Source organism: Ascidia mentula, chromosome 5, assembly GCF_947561715.1.
Source record: "Ascidia mentula chromosome 5, kaAscMent1.1, whole genome shotgun sequence".
Classification (NCBI taxonomy): Eukaryota; Metazoa; Chordata; class Ascidiacea; order Phlebobranchia; family Ascidiidae; genus Ascidia; species Ascidia mentula.
In genome coordinates this window covers 9,263,934-9,280,788 of record NC_138570.1, presented here as the reverse complement: position 1 = coordinate 9,280,788, position 16,855 = coordinate 9,263,934, and the positions used below count along the sequence as shown (strand labels likewise).

Sequence of the window (16,855 nt, the reverse complement as noted above, 5' to 3'; positions counted from 1 at the left end):
CCCGATCGGTGTTCTTAACAAACCAGATTAGGCTACAACAAGGGTGGGAAACTTTACGACTTGCGGCCATAACGTCATTGTTAGTTCTGACAAAGGAACACAAAAATGTAACGTGCAAGTCTCAAAATGTATTTGTAATGATATGATCCTGTGCAATTTTCAAGAACAACCTCGTCGCTTGGCTAACCATAAATCGTTGACTTATGTCTGGCACCTTTTCGATGTCGTGATTAAGCAAATATGTTTAATTGCTTTGTCATCCGTTCTGCTTTGTTACGCACGACTTCACAAGGAAAAAAGTTCAGCCATGCGCGGTTCTGCACGCTGTTGCTTTCTCTTCTTATGTCGCGCCAGGCTCCGATGCTCGGCACACTAGCGTGATGCAGTTTTCCGAATCTTAGCGATTTCGGGTGTATTTTGGTACGTATTCATTAAGTTTGTTGTGTTAGGTGTATTGATTTTGTTGCAATATCAAACCATTTTAAGTCGTAATTATCCTGAAATTGCGTTTTGATACCCCATCATCTCGCTAGCGGACTTTATAAAAGTACATTTCAGACCGGTTAAGTTTAAGTAAAGTTTACTGAAAGTCATGGAAGTTGATAGCTACTCACCCCCCAGTGACAAAACTGTTCATGAGCTGAACAACATTGCCAACAGAATTCGGATCAACAGTATTCTGTCTACATCCAAATCAAACTCTGGGTACGTCTTAATTAACTGCATTTTGCAGCAATTATCGTGCTATGCATTTTTTTTGCTGTATTTACCTCAATTTTAACCTTATATACTGCAGACATCCAACATCATCATCAAGCTGTGCTGAAATTCTTTCAGTCTTGTTTTTCCGGGTTATGAAATACAAGATCGATGTACCCAGAGACTTGTCTGCAGATCGGTTTGTAATGTCCAAGGTGAGCAAACAAAGGTGTTTTTTTACAAAAGTTTTTGTAGTATAAATCACATGTGGTGTCACATTGATTTTCCAAATGTTCCAATGCCACTTTACCAAGTTTTGTTTATATCAGGGGCATGCTTGTCCAGCTTTATATGCTGCATGGGTAGAAACAGGCCACATGACTCAAGAACAGCTGATGACACTGCGTGAGTACGGCAGCGTTTATGAAGGTCACCCTACACCGGTAAATTTATTTTTGCATTACCAAGCCATCATTTTTAGGTGAATAAGGGCCACTTTTACCATCTTACACCATACTTTTTGCAGAAAATCGATTTTATCGATGTGGCCACTGGGTCACTTGGCCAAGGCCTGGGAATGGCAGTTGGCATGGCATATGTTGGAAAGTACATCGATAAAGCAAAGTATGTGTTACTTTATAAATATACATGGTTACAAACTTAATCATCCTTTATTTTTTTTGCTTTGTAGTTATCGAGTTTTCTGTCTGCTTGGTGATGGTGAAATGGCTGAAGGTGCTGTTTGGGAGGCAATGGCATTTGCAAGCTACTACAAGTAAGTATTAAAACTGATTAAATAACCTTGTTAACATTTACTGTCTTAACTAGTGTGCTTGTTAGGTTAGATAACTTGGTTGCCATTATTGATGTAAACCGTTTGGGCCAATCAGAACCAACTGCACTTGGTCACCAGACAGATGTTTACAGACAGAGAGCTGCAGCCTTTGGGTGAGTTTTTTGAAATGTTTATCAGTGTTTGTTTTTATGTTCTTATACTTTTGGTTGCAGATGGCATTCAGTTGAGGTTGATGGTCATTGCGTAAATGACCTTAGCAAGTGCTTTCGCGATGCTGAGCTGTGCAAAGACATGCCTACATGCTTGGTTGCCAAAACTTTAAAGGGGAAGAACATGATTGGTAAAGTTTGTTGTATGTTTTATTTTTTAGCAGTATTGTTAATAGCTGTTTAAAATCATTTCAAGGTCAGGAGAACTTGCATGGATTTCATGGCAAGCCAGTTGCCCCAGCATCAAAAGATGAAATTTTGAATTACCTGAACGGGCTCGTGGCACAGAGCTCTGGGATAAAACTTACCCCACCACAACCAGTAAATGATGCGAAACCTGTCAATATCTCTAACATCAAACTGAGTTCACCTCCAGACTATGAGTTGGGCAAAAAGGTTTGTAAACAGTCTTGTTTTGTCAACTGCAACAAACTTCTAAAAATATATTGTGCATAATTTTATATATTGCTGTTAGGTGGCAACAAGGGCTGGTTATGGAAAGGCTCTTGTCAAGATCGGTCAGAGCTGTGATCGTGTTTACTCCTTGGACGGCGACATGAAAAACTCAACTTTTGCACAAGACTACAAAAAGGCCTTTCCTGATCGCTTCATTGAATGCTTCATTGCCGAGCAGAACATGGTAAGTGTGTCACTAAATTCATAGATGAAATTAGGTGAATTACTCATTTGGTTTAGGTTGGGGTCGGAATTGGAATGGCAACACGTGATCGCACTGTTGTGTTCATCAGCACCTTCGCAGCATTTCTTGCTCGTGCATATGATCACATTCGTATGGGAGCAGTCTGTCACACCAACATCAACTTCTTTGGGTCCCACTGTGGAATATCAATTGGTAAGTGTTTTTTTTTTCTGAATTAAAGACACAGTAAAAATAAATACAGAAAAATGTGCTTGTCAATATGCTTAAGTTTTTATTCGTGTTTACTGTTGACATCCAACACAGCAATATTGTACTTTGAACAGATGAGCAGTGTATGTTAATTGCATTTAATCAGTTGTTTTAGGAAGTAGCAATTTGTCCACAGTTTGACGCAATGCTGTTGGTTGTGCTCTTTGTATGCAATTGATCATACATTCGATTGCATAAGTTTTGTTGTTAGTTTCATGTATCATTCATCCGCTGCATCTATTCCTATGAAACATACTATTTCAATATGACCTGGACCGCAAAATTATTGCCCAAGCATGAAAAACATTCAATTTTAAGATTTTTAGCATTTCCAGATAAACCCAAATGAACCTATTATCGGTAAAGATGGTAAAACCGTCTAGAATACTCCACTAACATTGAAACCCTTATCGTTACAGGTGCCGATGGTCCCTCACAGATGGCCCTGGAGGACCTGGCTATGTTCCGAGCCGTTTGTGGGTCCACAGTTTTCTACCCATCAGATGTTGTATCTGTAGAAAGGGCGGTGGAACTGGCCGCCAACACCAAGGGTATTTGCTTTATCCGTGGTGCGCGTACTCCAACCTCAGTAGTTTACACCGGCAAGACAGAGTTTAAAGTTGGAGGATCGCAGGTTTGTTGATTTTTCTGGTTGTAAAGTGCACGGTTTGCTGATTAGTAGTGGTAATACAGCCATTTTATGCTAAAAATCATAAGCTTGGCAATGCTACGTTGCACTATATATACCATTAGTGCATTTTATGTGTAAAAAACGCCGTAGAAAATACAGGTATTTGTAAGTACAACGCGCTTAGTAATAAAACGGAAAAACTCAAAACGAAAGTAGCTACGCGCGAGCAGTGTTTGAGGGGTAATAACATTTTGCTTGTTTCTTAGGTAATTAAACAAAAATCCGGAGACAAAGTAACAGTGATAGGCGGTGGAGTAACACTGGACGAAGCACTGAAGGCACACGACATATTACAAGGTACATCTCACTTTACATCTGATTTTTGTTTGTTAGACATCGTAGCAGTAAGTCATGGTTTTAAATTTACGAATGATGCGCTTCGACGGACTTCCCATAACATTACCATGTTGTTGTTTGTTGTTAAATGTTGCGCTTGTGGTTTGGTGAAGGGTGCAATAGTTTTGCCTATTACGGGGCTATATCAAGTTTACTCTGTGCAGGATAACGCTTAAACAAAAGTTGTTTAAGCGATTTTTGCTTGGAGGCAAATCGTCGAAACTATATTTGTGAGGGTAAATCGTATGTTGTAAACGGTTAGGACTTTGCGTTAGTAAATCGCAATGAATTAACATTTAACCGGCTAAAGGTAATGCAAACGGTTGTTCCCTCTGCGCATGATGTTGCTAATCCTGCAAGCGTTGTCACTTCCCTTCCTGTAATATATCGCGCACCTTATGATGCTGTGGGATAAGATACTCGTACAGGAAGTACCGAAATTGTGTGAACCGCCAACTGTAAGCAAATGGAAACAAGCGCCACGAATACGCAATGTATCATGCATTTATGATAAAAAACGAGTATCCGACTGTATTTCACGAAGCGACACTGACAGGTGCGTTTTGTCACGCCGAATCTGTCCGCTGGCGTAAACACTAGTCGATATAAATTGCTCACGAAATTCCGCTGCCCGCTAAGTGTGACACAGCAGCCGGTGGTTTTTTCATGTCTGTACTGAGCTGTGAATCATATCGTCCGGTGCCCTGTGGACCGTGCAGAATTTGTACTGCTCAGTGCTATATTTAACTTACCTCTTAATTCGCCTTTCACGCCGCGAAAGGGTCTCCGGAATGCGTTCATATCACCGTGACTACGCGTTTGTGGTCTCAAGTACTAATTACTACGTTTGTGTGTAATGCTGACTCGACAAAATTGACCAGTCGTGGAGGCGTAGTGGGATCGGCGTATTGACCGAGGTCAAACATTTAAACTGCGTTCCTATTGTTTGTTTAAAGATTGATCTAATTCTCCTTTCTCCGTCACTTTTGGTAAATGCACCAAGCCGTAGCTGTGTGTTGCTCGTTTGTCGATTGAACTCTATTAAAATTCCTGGTTCAGGTTGCACAATGTTAATTCTGGAAAGGTTTTATGGTGTAAGAAAATTTCTATCAGTTACTTGAAAAGGTGGCGAGTAAACGACCCAATGACAAAATATGTTAAGCATTGTGGAGCCAATAATATGAATTGTGTATAAGCTGCAGACAGATGGCCACTGTTTCGACCTAAAAGGTCTCCTCAGTGCAGCTGGTGTGACTATAAGACGACTTTGCTGACCAAACGGCCAAGCAAAGACTTCCACTTTGTGGTGACTATACAATCACCGTCATCCGTTGGGCACCAAACTAGGTGCAACCCAAACAGATAAAACAGGAGACCTTTTAGGTCGAAACAGTGGCCATCTGTCTGCAGCTTACACACAATTCACAAAATATGTTGTGCGCCAGTTTCGACAAACTTACTCACACTGAAAATGTATTTAAGGTGAGGGAATTGGCATCACCGTCGTCGACATATTCTCGGTGAAACCAGTGGACAAGGCCACCATCCTCGCTGCTGCCAAGGCAACTGGAGGTCGCATTCTCACAGTGGAGGATCACTATGAAGAGGGAGGCATTGGTTCGGCTGTCGCTGAAGCTTTGTCCGAGGAAACAGGTATAAAAACTCCCCACTTTTCAATCTTATACCTCCCACTTGCTTGGACACATTTTAAAGGAATATACTATTATGTCATGTTGATGTCATGTGGAGGTATTGGCGTGGGTACTTGGGGTATTTCTATCCTCGTTTTGAGGGATTCTCATATGTCTATTAAACAGATTTGAGCGTCTTTTGCGTATTACCCGTTATTATCTGATGCGGTAACAATGTGGTTGTAAATCGTTTTTCACCAACTTGCAGCATATGTAGACAGTCTTGTTTTGTTATAATCGCATCCGCGTCTGGCTTGGTGTTAATACGCAGGATACAGTTGCGAACTGCACCTATATCCGGTCTGGACCTCAGATTAATGGTCGTGTTGTTGTGTATTATTTCCAGGTATCGTGCAGAAGAGATTGGCTGTCCGTGGTCTGCCCTACAGCGCAGCCCCGAACGAACTTCTTGCGGCTTTCGGAATTGATGCGGCCGCCATTGTGAAGGCGGTAAAAGCAATGTAGAAAAATCGTATACCGTGAACTGTAAAAATGTATAAACTTTTCATACCGGTTTAACTTATACCGACATATAGCCCGGTCAATATTTTATTCTGCAAAACCTGTAACTGCCTTCGTGCTTGAGCTAATCTGAATCGTACAATGTTCCATTAATGTACTGACTGTAAATTGTGTGTGCGTAGTTGATGAGCCAGCTGGCAACGGGATCGTTTACGTATCGACATAATGTTAAACTGCGGACATTTCCACTCTAATTTTTGTGAGGGCGCATATATGCAAAAATAAACAATGCGGTTGTACAAAATACATGTGTAGAGCTTTAAGAAAGATATTTACAAGTTCGTCGCTATTTAGAACCTGTACCAACATGAGTAAACACATGGATGGGTTTACAAATGTCGTACGCAGTTGCAAAAAAATACGCCATCGTTGGTCACACGGTTATGAACATGCATTGCTTGATTTGTTTAAATGTGGATTCTTGCGAAACAACCAATGGCACAAGTTGAAAACAGTACAGCGGGATATACGATAATAAGTCAACGTTTACTCCGGGTCGACATGCGTTGTCAGGGGAACATACTCTTCACCACCTTTAGTAACCCTCTTCTTCTTCTTGGACCGACAAAGTTTACTGCAAGCCAACATCACCATATATCCAATCACAAAAACACCCATCAGGAAAGCTACTGTGCGCAGAGCACCTAAGTCGACCCATTTTTCCCAATCTTGCCATATCGGCTTGGTGCTGTGCTTAACTGGCTTCTCCGTTTCCGTACCTGTGGGAAGAGCGACCAAGCGTTAAACCGAAGCAATCATCGGATAGTTGTCTGCATTATGACTTGTGCTCAAGCGTTAAGTGTAACAATATGAAGCAAATCCACCAATTACGAGGCCAACTTTCACTACTAAGATGCAATGGAATTTTTGGTAAAAACGCTTCGTGACTTTAGTCGCCGACATACATCCCATGATAGTAAAGTGTTCGGGAACCGAACACACGGACTGCAGAAAATGAATACGTTTACCTCCAATCATTCTCTATTTTTTTAAAACTTGGACATTACGACGGTTTTAGTGGAGTTGTCTGAATGTCAAACAAATCAAAAACCAGTCAACACTATAAGCACGTATTTTCTAAAACATCGATATTCAAAATTGGATAAAATCTAAAAAATATACGGACAGTAGACCTTGCGTATATACCGAAAAAACAACGGCGGTGTTGGCAACATTTCTTATTTCTGTCGCATGCGTAACATGCATTAAAGCAAGGAGAGTTTGTTTATACCGTTACAGGTTCTTCCATCATCCAGTAGTTTAAAGTTGGGACGACATGAACACGTTCTCGTGTACTTGTTGTTATGTTGTTTAACGTTGGTACAAATTTGGTCACAACCGCCGTTATTCTAAAAAAATACGAATTTGTTCAATGAGAATTGTTTGCAGCGTTCACTGATACATGGCCACGAGGAGTTTTTACGTTTGACCGATTTTGCCAACCCGCCCTATACTTACCACGTAACAAGGCTGAAATGGTGCCATCTTGCGTTTCGCCGTTACTGGAGACAAATGACATAAATAATTTAGGTCTAAAACTGATTTAGAGCTGTTTCAAAGTGCTCAAAACTCATTAATACCACTTACCGGAGTGTATTGCAGAAGATACAATAACAAACACAAACCACGCGCAAACGAAAGATAAACGAATCATTTCTGAGCTTGCTGTTTTGTCTAACTGGTTTAGCACCAAATACAGCAACGACTGTCTTATAAATATTATTGCAAGCCGAAGCAAGCAGACTAAGGCACCTTACAATGCAATCGTCATAACCTGACGAATAACAATTCGGTTCGGTCCCATTGTGTGTATTGCTTCCTGCGCGATTATCTCACGTTAATACATACAACAGCCGTTCGACGATGCCTGTGTCACACGTCACACATAATGGAAATACCAAATGTAGAGTGCATGTTGGAAATGATGTCAAAATAATAGCAATATAACAATATATACGCAAGGCACTGGGTATTGTGCTACTAGTGACAAACGTTCAAAAACAAAAGATCATTGCTATTAAATCTTTTACGAAATAGTTTCCAATGATATTGACAAAAGTACATTTAATTCGCTACCATCGAATCTGTTCTGCAAAGTGTAACAAAAGTGCTGGCTCGTGATGTGAAATGACTGCAAAAACACAAAATGCTTCAGATTTTATATCGTGTGTAGCAAATTATATGACAGAATGTATCGAAATTTGCTTGAAAAGCTGGGGAAAGACTGTGGGTCGGAGTGTTATTGTGGCAATATCTCCAGGAACTGAAACTGTGCATAGATTTGTCGACAAAGTTTGGACGAACAATAAGACTGGGGTGACGAGTAACTGAATAAACATACTTGCGAGAAACGACAACATGGAAAATCTTACGTAACACGTTACATTAAAAACGGTAATTGAATGAAAATATAAAAGCGCAAGAGCAATTTACGGTCTTAAAACGACGTAAAGTGTTGATACTTCCCAAACCAGTACTATGAGAGGGTAGGTCTATATGTTCACTGTCAGATACACAAAACAATTAACATGGAAAAACGAGTAGTTTCTTTGTATAACTGTGGCTCGGATTTCAATGACTATTCGACCTTGCGATCAGACTCGTCCTTGTGTACATTCAGTCGACGCAACATCAACAACGGAAGTACGAGCAAAATTCCGCCTGCCAGGTAAGTCACTTTGGAGCCGATGAGCCAGTAAGACGCCGAGGCACATATAGGCCCTGTGGCTCGCGCAAGACCTCCAAGCGATCTCAGTATTCCCATCACTCGACCCTTTTCCGATTCGAGGCCTGCGAAAACATGTTGGTATAAACTGTGGTTCACATATTTTAGGGGCGTATTTTGGCTACAATTGGTGCAAGTATAAAAGCATCAGGGTAGTCTTGTTAGGTTTCTCGTGTGTATCAGTGTCTTCTAACCAGAGAATTTGTGATGCCGCTGTTTACTGTGAACACCATGAAAGCTATTTTGACACCCAACCAATCCTAAAACAACAACTAAACAGAGCTAACCTACCGTGTGAAGCAGTGAGTGACGAAAGACAGGGAACCACTGACGCGGCGGCTGCAATAAAAACGAACATTTAGCACCACAGCGTTATACAGCAAACAGGGTTTCGAGTCAAAGTACTTTCACCTTCCGTTTGTACTTACCGAATGCAAACAACGTCAAACCAAGGTAAAGCATCCACGTGGATGTGGAAAGACCAACGATCGCGAAACCAGGAATAAGACACGTCATACCCTGAACACGAGCAGTAGTTAGTGTTAGTTTGGTCGCCAATTACTGTTTCAGTCCGGTTGTTTATCAACGCGGCTTGGCCGGTGGCAAATTAACTAATGTTCAGACCGGACCGCGATATTTTAAGCTATACGCCACTTAGTTTTGTTCGAATGACTTTACAAAGTTGGAGAAAATAAAAAAAATTTACGTGGCCATTTACGACAAGCAAAATTCCACTCTATTTGTTTATCATTAGAAAGTTTGGTAAACCGTTAACTAACAAGCCATCGGGCCCGGATGTAATTATGCTGCGAACACACGTCCTACATCCCCATGTCAAGCATTCAACTACTGCACTCCCATCCCAGAGAGGGGTGCTGACAATGTAAACGCCCATTGAAACACATAGGAAGGATACATTGGTTTTGTGATTTCGTTTTAACCTAAATTCCCTTTGTTATGTTAATTTCTGCCAAAGCATTTTATTACAGTTGGTTTTTGCAGCATAAAAGGGAATGGAGTTAGAGTACACAACACAATTTGAGATTTTTATTGGGAAAATTTGATCCTCATGGTAACCTTAGTTTACCTTGATGGCAATTTGCTTTTCTTTGCCAGCCATTTTCCTGCGTATGTATCCACCCTGCACAAGAGCCATGATAAAGCCCAGCAGGGCAAACATCTTTCCCTGATCCATTCTTGTGAAGGAAAACCTAAATACATTTCATTTAATTTACACCGTCACCAAGGACCAAGTATAATGCACATTATACTGAAATCATGAAAATCCTCTATTTACCTGCGATGTGCCAGAAAAGTCAAAGTGAATTCAAGACCGGAAAACAGAAATAAGTACAAAAAGTAAATGGAACCCAATTGCTTCAATGATTTCTCTGAAAGAATACAAATGTTTTGTTTTTTGCAGTTATTTCAAAACAAAAGACAAACCTTTTTTAGTTCCCCGCACAGATTGAATTGCTTTAAATTGAAACAAGGAGGCGGGATTCAGCAAGTGACAAAATTCTTTGAGGCCCGTGGCAATGGATGATGCCTAGAAACAGAATATGGTCACTTTAATATGTGGAATATTTGTTTTTGCCAGTAGTTTTTGAGCAAGACACTTCGATAATTACAAAAACCAACATTTATGAACAAAATTCCAAACCCTACTCACCCGTTTTGACGCCGGTAAAGTTTCAGGCAGCATGAAAGCGACAAACAAAATATCAAAAATAGTGATAAGAATGCTGAAAACTGCAGGTCCTGTGTAAAACTCTGATGTATTTTCAACACTTTTTGCAAAAATAGCCCCGATCAATGGACCAAATACAAATCCAACGGAAAATGCTATGCCAATCAAAGCCTGCAAAAGTTAGGTATTACACTGTATATCTTTAAACAACCTTTGTTCACTTCAAGTGATGCTAAAAGTATATATAAATTACAGGTATTGTTTAGGTTTATGGCACATTCCCTTACCATTCCCTTGGAACGTTCTTTTGAAGTCGGCAAATCTGCCACAACTGCTGTGCTGATACTGACATTTGCTTCTGAAATTCCTGCCACAATTCGTGCAATAATAAAGAGTGCAAAATTGTCGGAAATTGCCCAAAGCATATATGCAACTGTGGAACCACACAAGGATAACAGAATCATAGAACGGCGTCCGTACGTGTCAGATGCAGCTCCAAATAAGGGTGAATTTAAAAATTGCAAAAATGAAAATAAAGATCCAATCATTCCTGCACAAAACACACATTATTTTACATTGCCTTGAGAAATAGCATTAGTTTTACATTGTTTTTAAGATATAGTAGAGTTGGCTACATACACACACCTCCAAACAGAACAGAATTCACATCTTCATGTTCTGGAACCCCAATAAACTGTCTGAATGAAGACAGCATTGATTCCATTTGAGTATACAAACCACCCTGAAAGCAGTAATACGGTTGGTCATTTTTGTTACCTTTTGCTATGGCCTGCTTTATCAACAATTACAAACAAATGTTTAAATTGAATTGGGAGTACAAAGCAGCTAAACGTATACCTGATCATTTCGCTTGTAAAAATCAAGAAGTGATGGAAATAAAGGCAAAATCACAGTGAAACCAAGAAGATCAATTAACAATGAAACAAATACTGCTGATAAAACTTTTCTGGAATTCACTTGACTATCCATGTCCTCAAATCCAACCTCAATTGTGACAAGGATAATTCTCAGAAAATAAGCTATTGATATGTCTGCAACACAAGACAAAGTTATCAAAAGTTTGGCTATGTTACAAAAAATGGTGATATAACTTTTCCATTTAAAGAAAAGAAATTGCGCATGTCACGCAGTTGTTATTGTGTCGCTGGTTAAAAAATTGTTACAGTGACTCTACAGTCCCAGAATACAGTGATTCGACACTTCTGAATCCAACTGAGCTTCTTTACTCTAACTTCCTAATTTGCCAGAGGCATAAAAATAAAACGTCACGACATGAAAGGAAATCCCCTGAACAAAAACGAGTTTTAGGCGCGACGCGCAGCGCCATCGTCTGTTGAGAATTTAGTATTCCTACAACTAATTGGTGCATGCAGAAGAGAATTAAAATATTACGGTTCAAGTATCATATATGAAAGAACTACCATTACTTGGATTATGCCTATAAACAAGAAATACGTCATCAACACACTATTTTCTTTACCTTAAACAGAAACCTTTTCAAAGTATATTTTCCTTAAGTTTCCGCAAAACAAGACCGCATGTCAGGAAAACCTAGCCCTTTTCATTCTGCTCATTATTCATGTGATTCAACTGAATAAATCAAATGTCATATACAGGGAAAATTTATGTTGAAACACCGAGAGTGTCTGAAGTGAACAACAAGATGAAAAACAAGATTTATTTGTTGTGTGCTGGGTGGGTATTTGTTTCTTATAAGTTAGTGTTTGAAGCGTAAAACATGAAAATAAAGCCGATTGATTGGGGGTCAATGTCATTTCTGTAAGTAGGTAGTGATAATTATACAAAAAAAATAATGTACATTTTATATGCGACCAACAACAGGTTGTTTAATGTCACACGTAAACACAAACGTAAGGTTAAAAACATAAATCATGGTTTTGTAGCAAATACTAACAGGCTTTCCACTTTTAATCCGGGGTATTAGAACAGGCACATCAAGACACTTTGGACTGCGCAGGACAAGATTTCAGCCGGAACGAATGGAATAACGAATCGTTGTGTTAATAACTCATTTTGAAAAAGTGTGTCACACTGTAATGATGTCCAACTCCTCGGCTACAACCACCATTTACACGTGAAAGGGAACTTACAACAAAATGTTACGAAAATTACCAAACAATGCGATTTACAATACAAAGAAAAAACGTTTCACAAACAACCACACTGATTTACAACCACTTCATCCAGCGTATCCAGAACTATGTTGCCTTCCGAGTCGAATTCGAGTTCCACTATGTCACCAAGGTTTGTTGGAACGCAATCGACCGTTGGATGCACAGGTGGTGTTGGATTAAAAACTTGTTCCTAAACGGTAGGTTTTGTTACATTCAGTGGCATACGTCAATGTACATAAACAAAACCTTACAATACGTGATGCTTATGTTAGGTAGCACAATCTTACCATTTTCATTGCCACTGCGTGGTTCGTACTGTTCATGCGTTCCGAGAGGGGAAAAGGGCATTTTCCGATGCACTCGCCAATGTCAAAGGATACCGGGTAGGCTATGTTTCGTTGCTGAAAACAAAATTGTTTCACACATAGCAACGCATGATATCACACAGCAGTGCTGCACACAGAGTCAAGTGACCGTTTAACGGTGATTTCAAGTGGCCTGTCGTGGGTTGGAAAATAAGACTTTGTGCTCCTTTCCAACAGAAGTATTCAAACATTTTTAAAGTTTTTAAAATTTTTGAAGGCATTTTTTATGTTGTTAAATTTGCCATTTTCCAAACTTAATCCACTAATAGATATGCCTTATTTAATGTTACCTAATAAAAGTAGCCTACTTTTTTTATTTATCACAAACCAATACGATAAATTTAACTTGACGTGCTAATTCACATCACTGTCCTAATATTATCTGTTAATTGATATATCTGACATCTCACAAATTTTGCATCAAAGTTGATAGAATAGCTGACTCTGTGACAAGCAGCGGTTGAAATCAACGATGCCCTGCCTGCAACTGCGTGGCGACGGCTTCTCCCATTTCCTGTTGATATGATGATGTAACCATAAACCCTTCAAAAGTCTTAGAATCTAAGCTACTTACGTTGCATATTAGGAAGCAAAGCGGACGGTTGATTCAGTCTCTTCTTCGGTGCTCCTGGTGGTTTGCGAGCCATCACCGTCAGAGCTAATGCCCTTCTTAAAACTTGGACGACCTCATTGGAGGAACGAGACCCTGGGAAAATCGAAGCCTCAATTAAAAACGCCCTTTAGCTCAGTGTTTAGATGATCGACATCTGTGTTACCAAACTTTGGAAGCAGCTGGAGGGAGTTAGCGATAAAGCACTCTTTAATCTCGCCTGCGCACCCAAATAGTTAATGTAACACCAGCCACGGAGCTAAGATAAGCATTTTCACGCAAATAAGACTCCTGCAAAGAAAGGAAGTACCTGTCAAAACCTGCTCGATTGGTCGGACTCGAATTCGCAATTTGAGCGTCGAGTTTGTGCTTCCAATCACCCAATGCCAGATGGGCTGTAAATCTAAATTAACCACCATCAAGTAGCCTTCCAACGACGGACAACTTGCCTGGAAATATGTACGTTTTATGATTTTGTGTCCACCTTGCATGATGATGTTTCACAGGCATAACATGCAAAATGTAGGAAATGCCATTGACACGATTTTTTTCCGCAGCTTTTAAAAGTTTTGGAGTATAAATTAGTTTATGATGTGCAATTAAATTGCCCAGTACATTTTAAATAGCTGCAATCAAAAGTTGTAAAAGTTAGACTTTTGCGGACTCAGCTCACAAGCCGCGGTTAGGAAGCTCTTCCAACAACGCTCGAAGTGCTTTACAGCACGTATTGCGGTGTTGCCAATCTTGTGACTTCGACCTTGTCTGTCAATCATTAGCAACTAGCTCGCAAAGCGATACGAGTTTAATCCGCCACATGAAAAAACACAATATCGTTCGTTCAGCTGCAGGGAGGAGGGAATATTCTGTGGCATTAGGCTCGGAGAAAGTTTGACCATTTGCGTGAGAAAATCGCGATAAAAAGTATTTTTCCTGAACGCGTTATCGCAGGAATTTTGTATACAAACACCTTTTTACCGCAAGTTCGCTTTGCGACGCAAAGTTAACGGGGCGGTCATACTTGCTCGGCGTGGTACAGCTGCAGCGTTCTCTCGTTTTCCACCATTTGGACCACAATTTCGTAGGTGCCATATCGTTCGTCTATTTGACAAGGAGCGGCCCGAAGTAAAATTAAATCAGCAAACATTGGCGTTGCACTTTGAAAGCGTGTTCTGGAAAATTATTGCGTTTTAAATTGTAAACAGATATCAATTTCGTATTCGTGTTATTTTAGTTTCCATTTCAGTTTCGATTTACACTTTTTTTCGGCAACCGCGTTTCTTGTTCAAATATTTAATATTTAGGTATAGGACCACTTATAAACAAGTAGTTCAAATCTATTGCTATAAATATTATGACACAGAAAAATGTTGTCTTATACTTGCGGTGCCATCCATTCAGTTTACTTAAAATAGAAATGTAACATTACTTTCGTGATTGAGACAAACATCTTTCATATTTACCTGTCCGAAATAGGGTCAAATACTGCTTCCACCTCGTCTGAATTCAACTCTTGTGAAACTGGAGAAATGTTAATGCCGACTTTTCTTCCTTTGTACACTTTTCTGTTGTGGAAACCTTTCCATTGATTTCTGACAAGCGATGAATAATTGGCACAGGATGCGACATTGTCTTTCAAGGTGTTGTATGCAGCGCCACTTTCAGGCACTGCATTGTTAATGAGAGCGATATCTGAAACGTATAATGCGTTATGTTGAACTTGGACGTTTATGCTGTTTTGTTCAGGGTATGCATTAAAAGGCAAAACCTGTTCCGTAATCTTAACATGACTTTTTTATTGGAATGCAAATATTTTAAAGTTTTATGCCTTTTTACCCTTGATATATTCCTGCTGAAGTCCCGTTATATCACCTGCAAAATACCAAAGAAAAATCCAAAGTAAATTTTTTTAGATTAGATTGCAACAATTGCTTTCAAATATAACACTGCCGCCAAGCTCAAACTCGTCAATTACTTATTATTATCAGCAGAAAAGTCAAGGTCATTTCGATTGCGGTAGAGAAAGTCTAAAATTAACCAAACTACGCGATGGTCGTGCCATGCGCAATATTAACAGTAGCAAAGGAAATGTAATTCATGCCAAATACAAAGAAAAGGAGTTTTGAAACATAGGAATTATTTTGATGAAGGCAATTACACTGCACCAATTGGGCAAAATTTGAAAAATTTTGCTTTTTCGCAAAAACGCAAGCCTTCAACCAATACTTACCAGTCACAGGAAAAGATTTACATATACCTGAGTCATAAAACAGGTAAAATCAAATTGAAAAATTATCATTATAACCGTCTGATAATAGTTGCAGTTTATTAAAACTTACGTCGACGGCGGTTCAGGGCTCTCAACTCCGCCATCCTTGAGACGACATCCTCCATTGCTCTGCATTGTTCACGTCGATGTTCCGGTCTGTGGAGCAAAATACAAAACCTTTTAAACAACACGTGTATAGGCATCGCTTTGCTTGCGACACGCCAGGTTTCCGGCATAAACTACTGCAACACCCCGTTGCGTTCTAGCATCTGCAGAGCTCATAGATTGCCTGTTAACTACACAACCCACTTACCAATGAAAAAATAATGATAGTTTAGTTGGCAAAATGTCACTAAAAGTCTATATTTCTGTTGCGCAACATACCAGCAAAATGCTGCTTGAACACTATGCAAGCTCGTTCGCAGAAAAAACGAGCGTGCGTTATTTGAAGCTTCCTTCGTTATATAATTTGCTATTCTTTGCCCACACATGCAGTACTTTATTTTCTACGGAACAGTTGTTTTGTCATATTTTCAGGATGTACGATTTTACAACCCACACAAAACAACTTACATATCTTGACCGTTGAGGCATCGAAGAATGAAGCGATGGTCGCGATGAGGCGGAACATATTCTCTTCTCAAATTACTGCTGACTCGATTGTGAACACGCACAAGGCGAGACGCGGACGTGTTAAACAAGCAAATGCAACTCACAACAACAAATTTCAATGCCAAGTTGCACATCTTTGCACACATTATGCACAAACGTAATGTTTCAGACTGCGAAGTCACCAGTAGCCTCGACGCCTTTTATATCCTTCTCAGTGCGGAGAGATTGGCTAACTGTACTCGCTGATTTTGCGGATAAAAAGCAAAGTGGTTTGCTGCCATGTCAGACGGAAACAAAAGGGCGTTCGCACGTTATGTGGCGCGACAGCAAACATTCGCAACACAAATATGTGCTAATGAACGTGGCTGAGAGTCCGTGGAGTTAAAGGGGAGAAAGTATAAAGGAAAACTTGGCGAAATTCTCTGCAGTCGATCAATAAGGTTCGACTTTCCTTCGCTGTCGTAAAGAAGTTTTACACCCCTTACGGTTGTTTGCCCAATTACAGAAACGTTTATTTCCGCAGGCTAAAATTAGTCAGTTTTTCTTACTTAAGATAAATGCTGTTTTAAGTAGTCAC

At 39.8% G+C, this 16,855-nt stretch overlaps 4 protein-coding genes across 5 annotated transcripts; 1 reads left to right on the top strand and 3 right to left on the bottom strand.

The window, feature by feature from the left end:
* The first annotated feature begins 440 nt into the window (after positions 1-440).
* LOC145901643 (transketolase-like) lies at positions 441-6,096 on the top strand. Its single transcript, XM_082989401.1, has 14 exons — positions 441-705; positions 797-914; positions 1,029-1,142; positions 1,226-1,323; positions 1,391-1,474; positions 1,540-1,647; positions 1,708-1,835; positions 1,901-2,100; positions 2,180-2,344; positions 2,401-2,557; positions 3,034-3,248; positions 3,512-3,602; positions 5,124-5,294; positions 5,679-6,096. The coding sequence occupies exons 1-14, from the start codon at positions 593-595 to the stop codon at positions 5,795-5,797; spliced, it is 1,881 nt and encodes a 626-aa protein (XP_082845527.1). The 5' UTR covers positions 441-592; the 3' UTR covers positions 5,798-6,096.
* Positions 6,097-6,340: 244 nt separating this feature from the next.
* On the bottom strand, positions 6,341-7,508 carry LOC145902855 (uncharacterized). The gene is made up of 4 exons (XM_082990951.1): positions 7,442-7,508; positions 7,313-7,356; positions 7,086-7,203; positions 6,341-6,573 (listed from the first exon to the last, which is right to left on the bottom strand). Exons 1-4 carry the CDS (start codon positions 7,506-7,508, stop codon positions 6,341-6,343), a joined length of 462 nt encoding a protein of 153 aa, XP_082847077.1.
* Positions 7,509-7,655: 147 nt separating this feature from the next.
* Positions 7,656-11,317, bottom strand: LOC145902248 (solute carrier family 75 member 1-like). The gene is made up of 10 exons (XM_082990139.1): positions 11,128-11,317; positions 10,915-11,011; positions 10,557-10,819; positions 10,252-10,440; positions 10,026-10,128; positions 9,877-9,970; positions 9,667-9,790; positions 9,008-9,098; positions 8,871-8,918; positions 7,656-8,644 (listed from the first exon to the last, which is right to left on the bottom strand). The coding sequence occupies exons 1-10, from the start codon at positions 11,257-11,259 to the stop codon at positions 8,433-8,435; spliced, it is 1,353 nt and encodes a 450-aa protein (XP_082846265.1). The 5' UTR covers positions 11,260-11,317; the 3' UTR covers positions 7,656-8,432.
* Positions 11,318-11,896: 579 nt separating this feature from the next.
* LOC145902679 (uncharacterized) lies at positions 11,897-16,592 on the bottom strand. 2 transcript variants are annotated; one of them, XM_082990752.1, is made up of 11 exons: positions 16,240-16,591; positions 15,737-15,822; positions 15,628-15,654; positions 15,234-15,269; positions 14,861-15,089; positions 14,419-14,569; positions 13,711-13,849; positions 13,365-13,496; positions 13,201-13,304; positions 12,713-12,826; positions 11,897-12,615 (listed from the first exon to the last, which is right to left on the bottom strand). In XM_082990752.1, exons 1-11 carry the CDS (start codon positions 16,422-16,424, stop codon positions 12,460-12,462), a joined length of 1,359 nt encoding a protein of 452 aa, XP_082846878.1. In that variant the 5' UTR covers positions 16,425-16,591; the 3' UTR covers positions 11,897-12,459. The 2 variants fall into 2 exon arrangements, with proteins under 2 accessions (XP_082846878.1, XP_082846879.1); XM_082990753.1 differs by lacking the exon at positions 15,628-15,654 and having other exon boundaries at positions 16,240-16,592.
* Positions 16,593-16,855: the final 263 nt, after the last annotated feature.

Bases quoted from the DNA above. Each gene is read 5' to 3' on its own strand.
- LOC145902248 (XM_082990139.1), bottom strand. From the start codon at position 11,259: ATGGATAGTCAAGTGAATTCCAGAAAAGTTTTATCAGCAGTATTTGTT. The intron at 11,012-11,127 runs GTATACGTTTAG...TACTGCTTTCAG, and splicing joins TTTACAAGCGAAATGATCAG to GGTGGTTTGTATACTCAAAT. The intron at 9,099-9,666 runs GTAAACTAAGGT...GCTCGTGTTCAG, and splicing joins AAAAGCAAATTGCCATCAAG to GGTATGACGTGTCTTATTCC.
- LOC145902855 (XM_082990951.1), bottom strand. From the start codon at position 7,508: ATGATTCGTTTATCTTTCGTTTGCGCGTGGTTTGTGTTTGTTATTGTA. The intron at 7,357-7,441 runs GTAAGTGGTATT...ATTTGTCTCCAG, and splicing joins ATCTTCTGCAATACACTCCG to TAACGGCGAAACGCAAGATG. The intron at 7,204-7,312 runs GTAAGTATAGGG...GTATTTTTTTAG, and splicing joins CATTTCAGCCTTGTTACGTG to AATAACGGCGGTTGTGACCA.
- LOC145901643 (XM_082989401.1), top strand. From the start codon at position 593: ATGGAAGTTGATAGCTACTCACCCCCCAGTGACAAAACTGTTCATGAG. The intron at 1,143-1,225 runs GTAAATTTATTT...TACTTTTTGCAG, and splicing joins ATGAAGGTCACCCTACACCG to AAAATCGATTTTATCGATGT. The intron at 2,345-2,400 runs GTAAGTGTGTCA...CATTTGGTTTAG, and splicing joins TCATTGCCGAGCAGAACATG to GTTGGGGTCGGAATTGGAAT.
- LOC145902679 (XM_082990752.1), bottom strand. From the start codon at position 16,424: ATGTGTGCAAAGATGTGCAACTTGGCATTGAAATTTGTTGTTGTGAGT. The intron at 15,823-16,239 runs GTAAGTTGTTTT...TTTGCTCCACAG, and splicing joins TGCCTCAACGGTCAAGATAT to ACCGGAACATCGACGTGAAC. The intron at 15,270-15,627 runs GTAAGTATTGGT...GGTATTTTGCAG, and splicing joins TAAATCTTTTCCTGTGACTG to GTGATATAACGGGACTTCAG.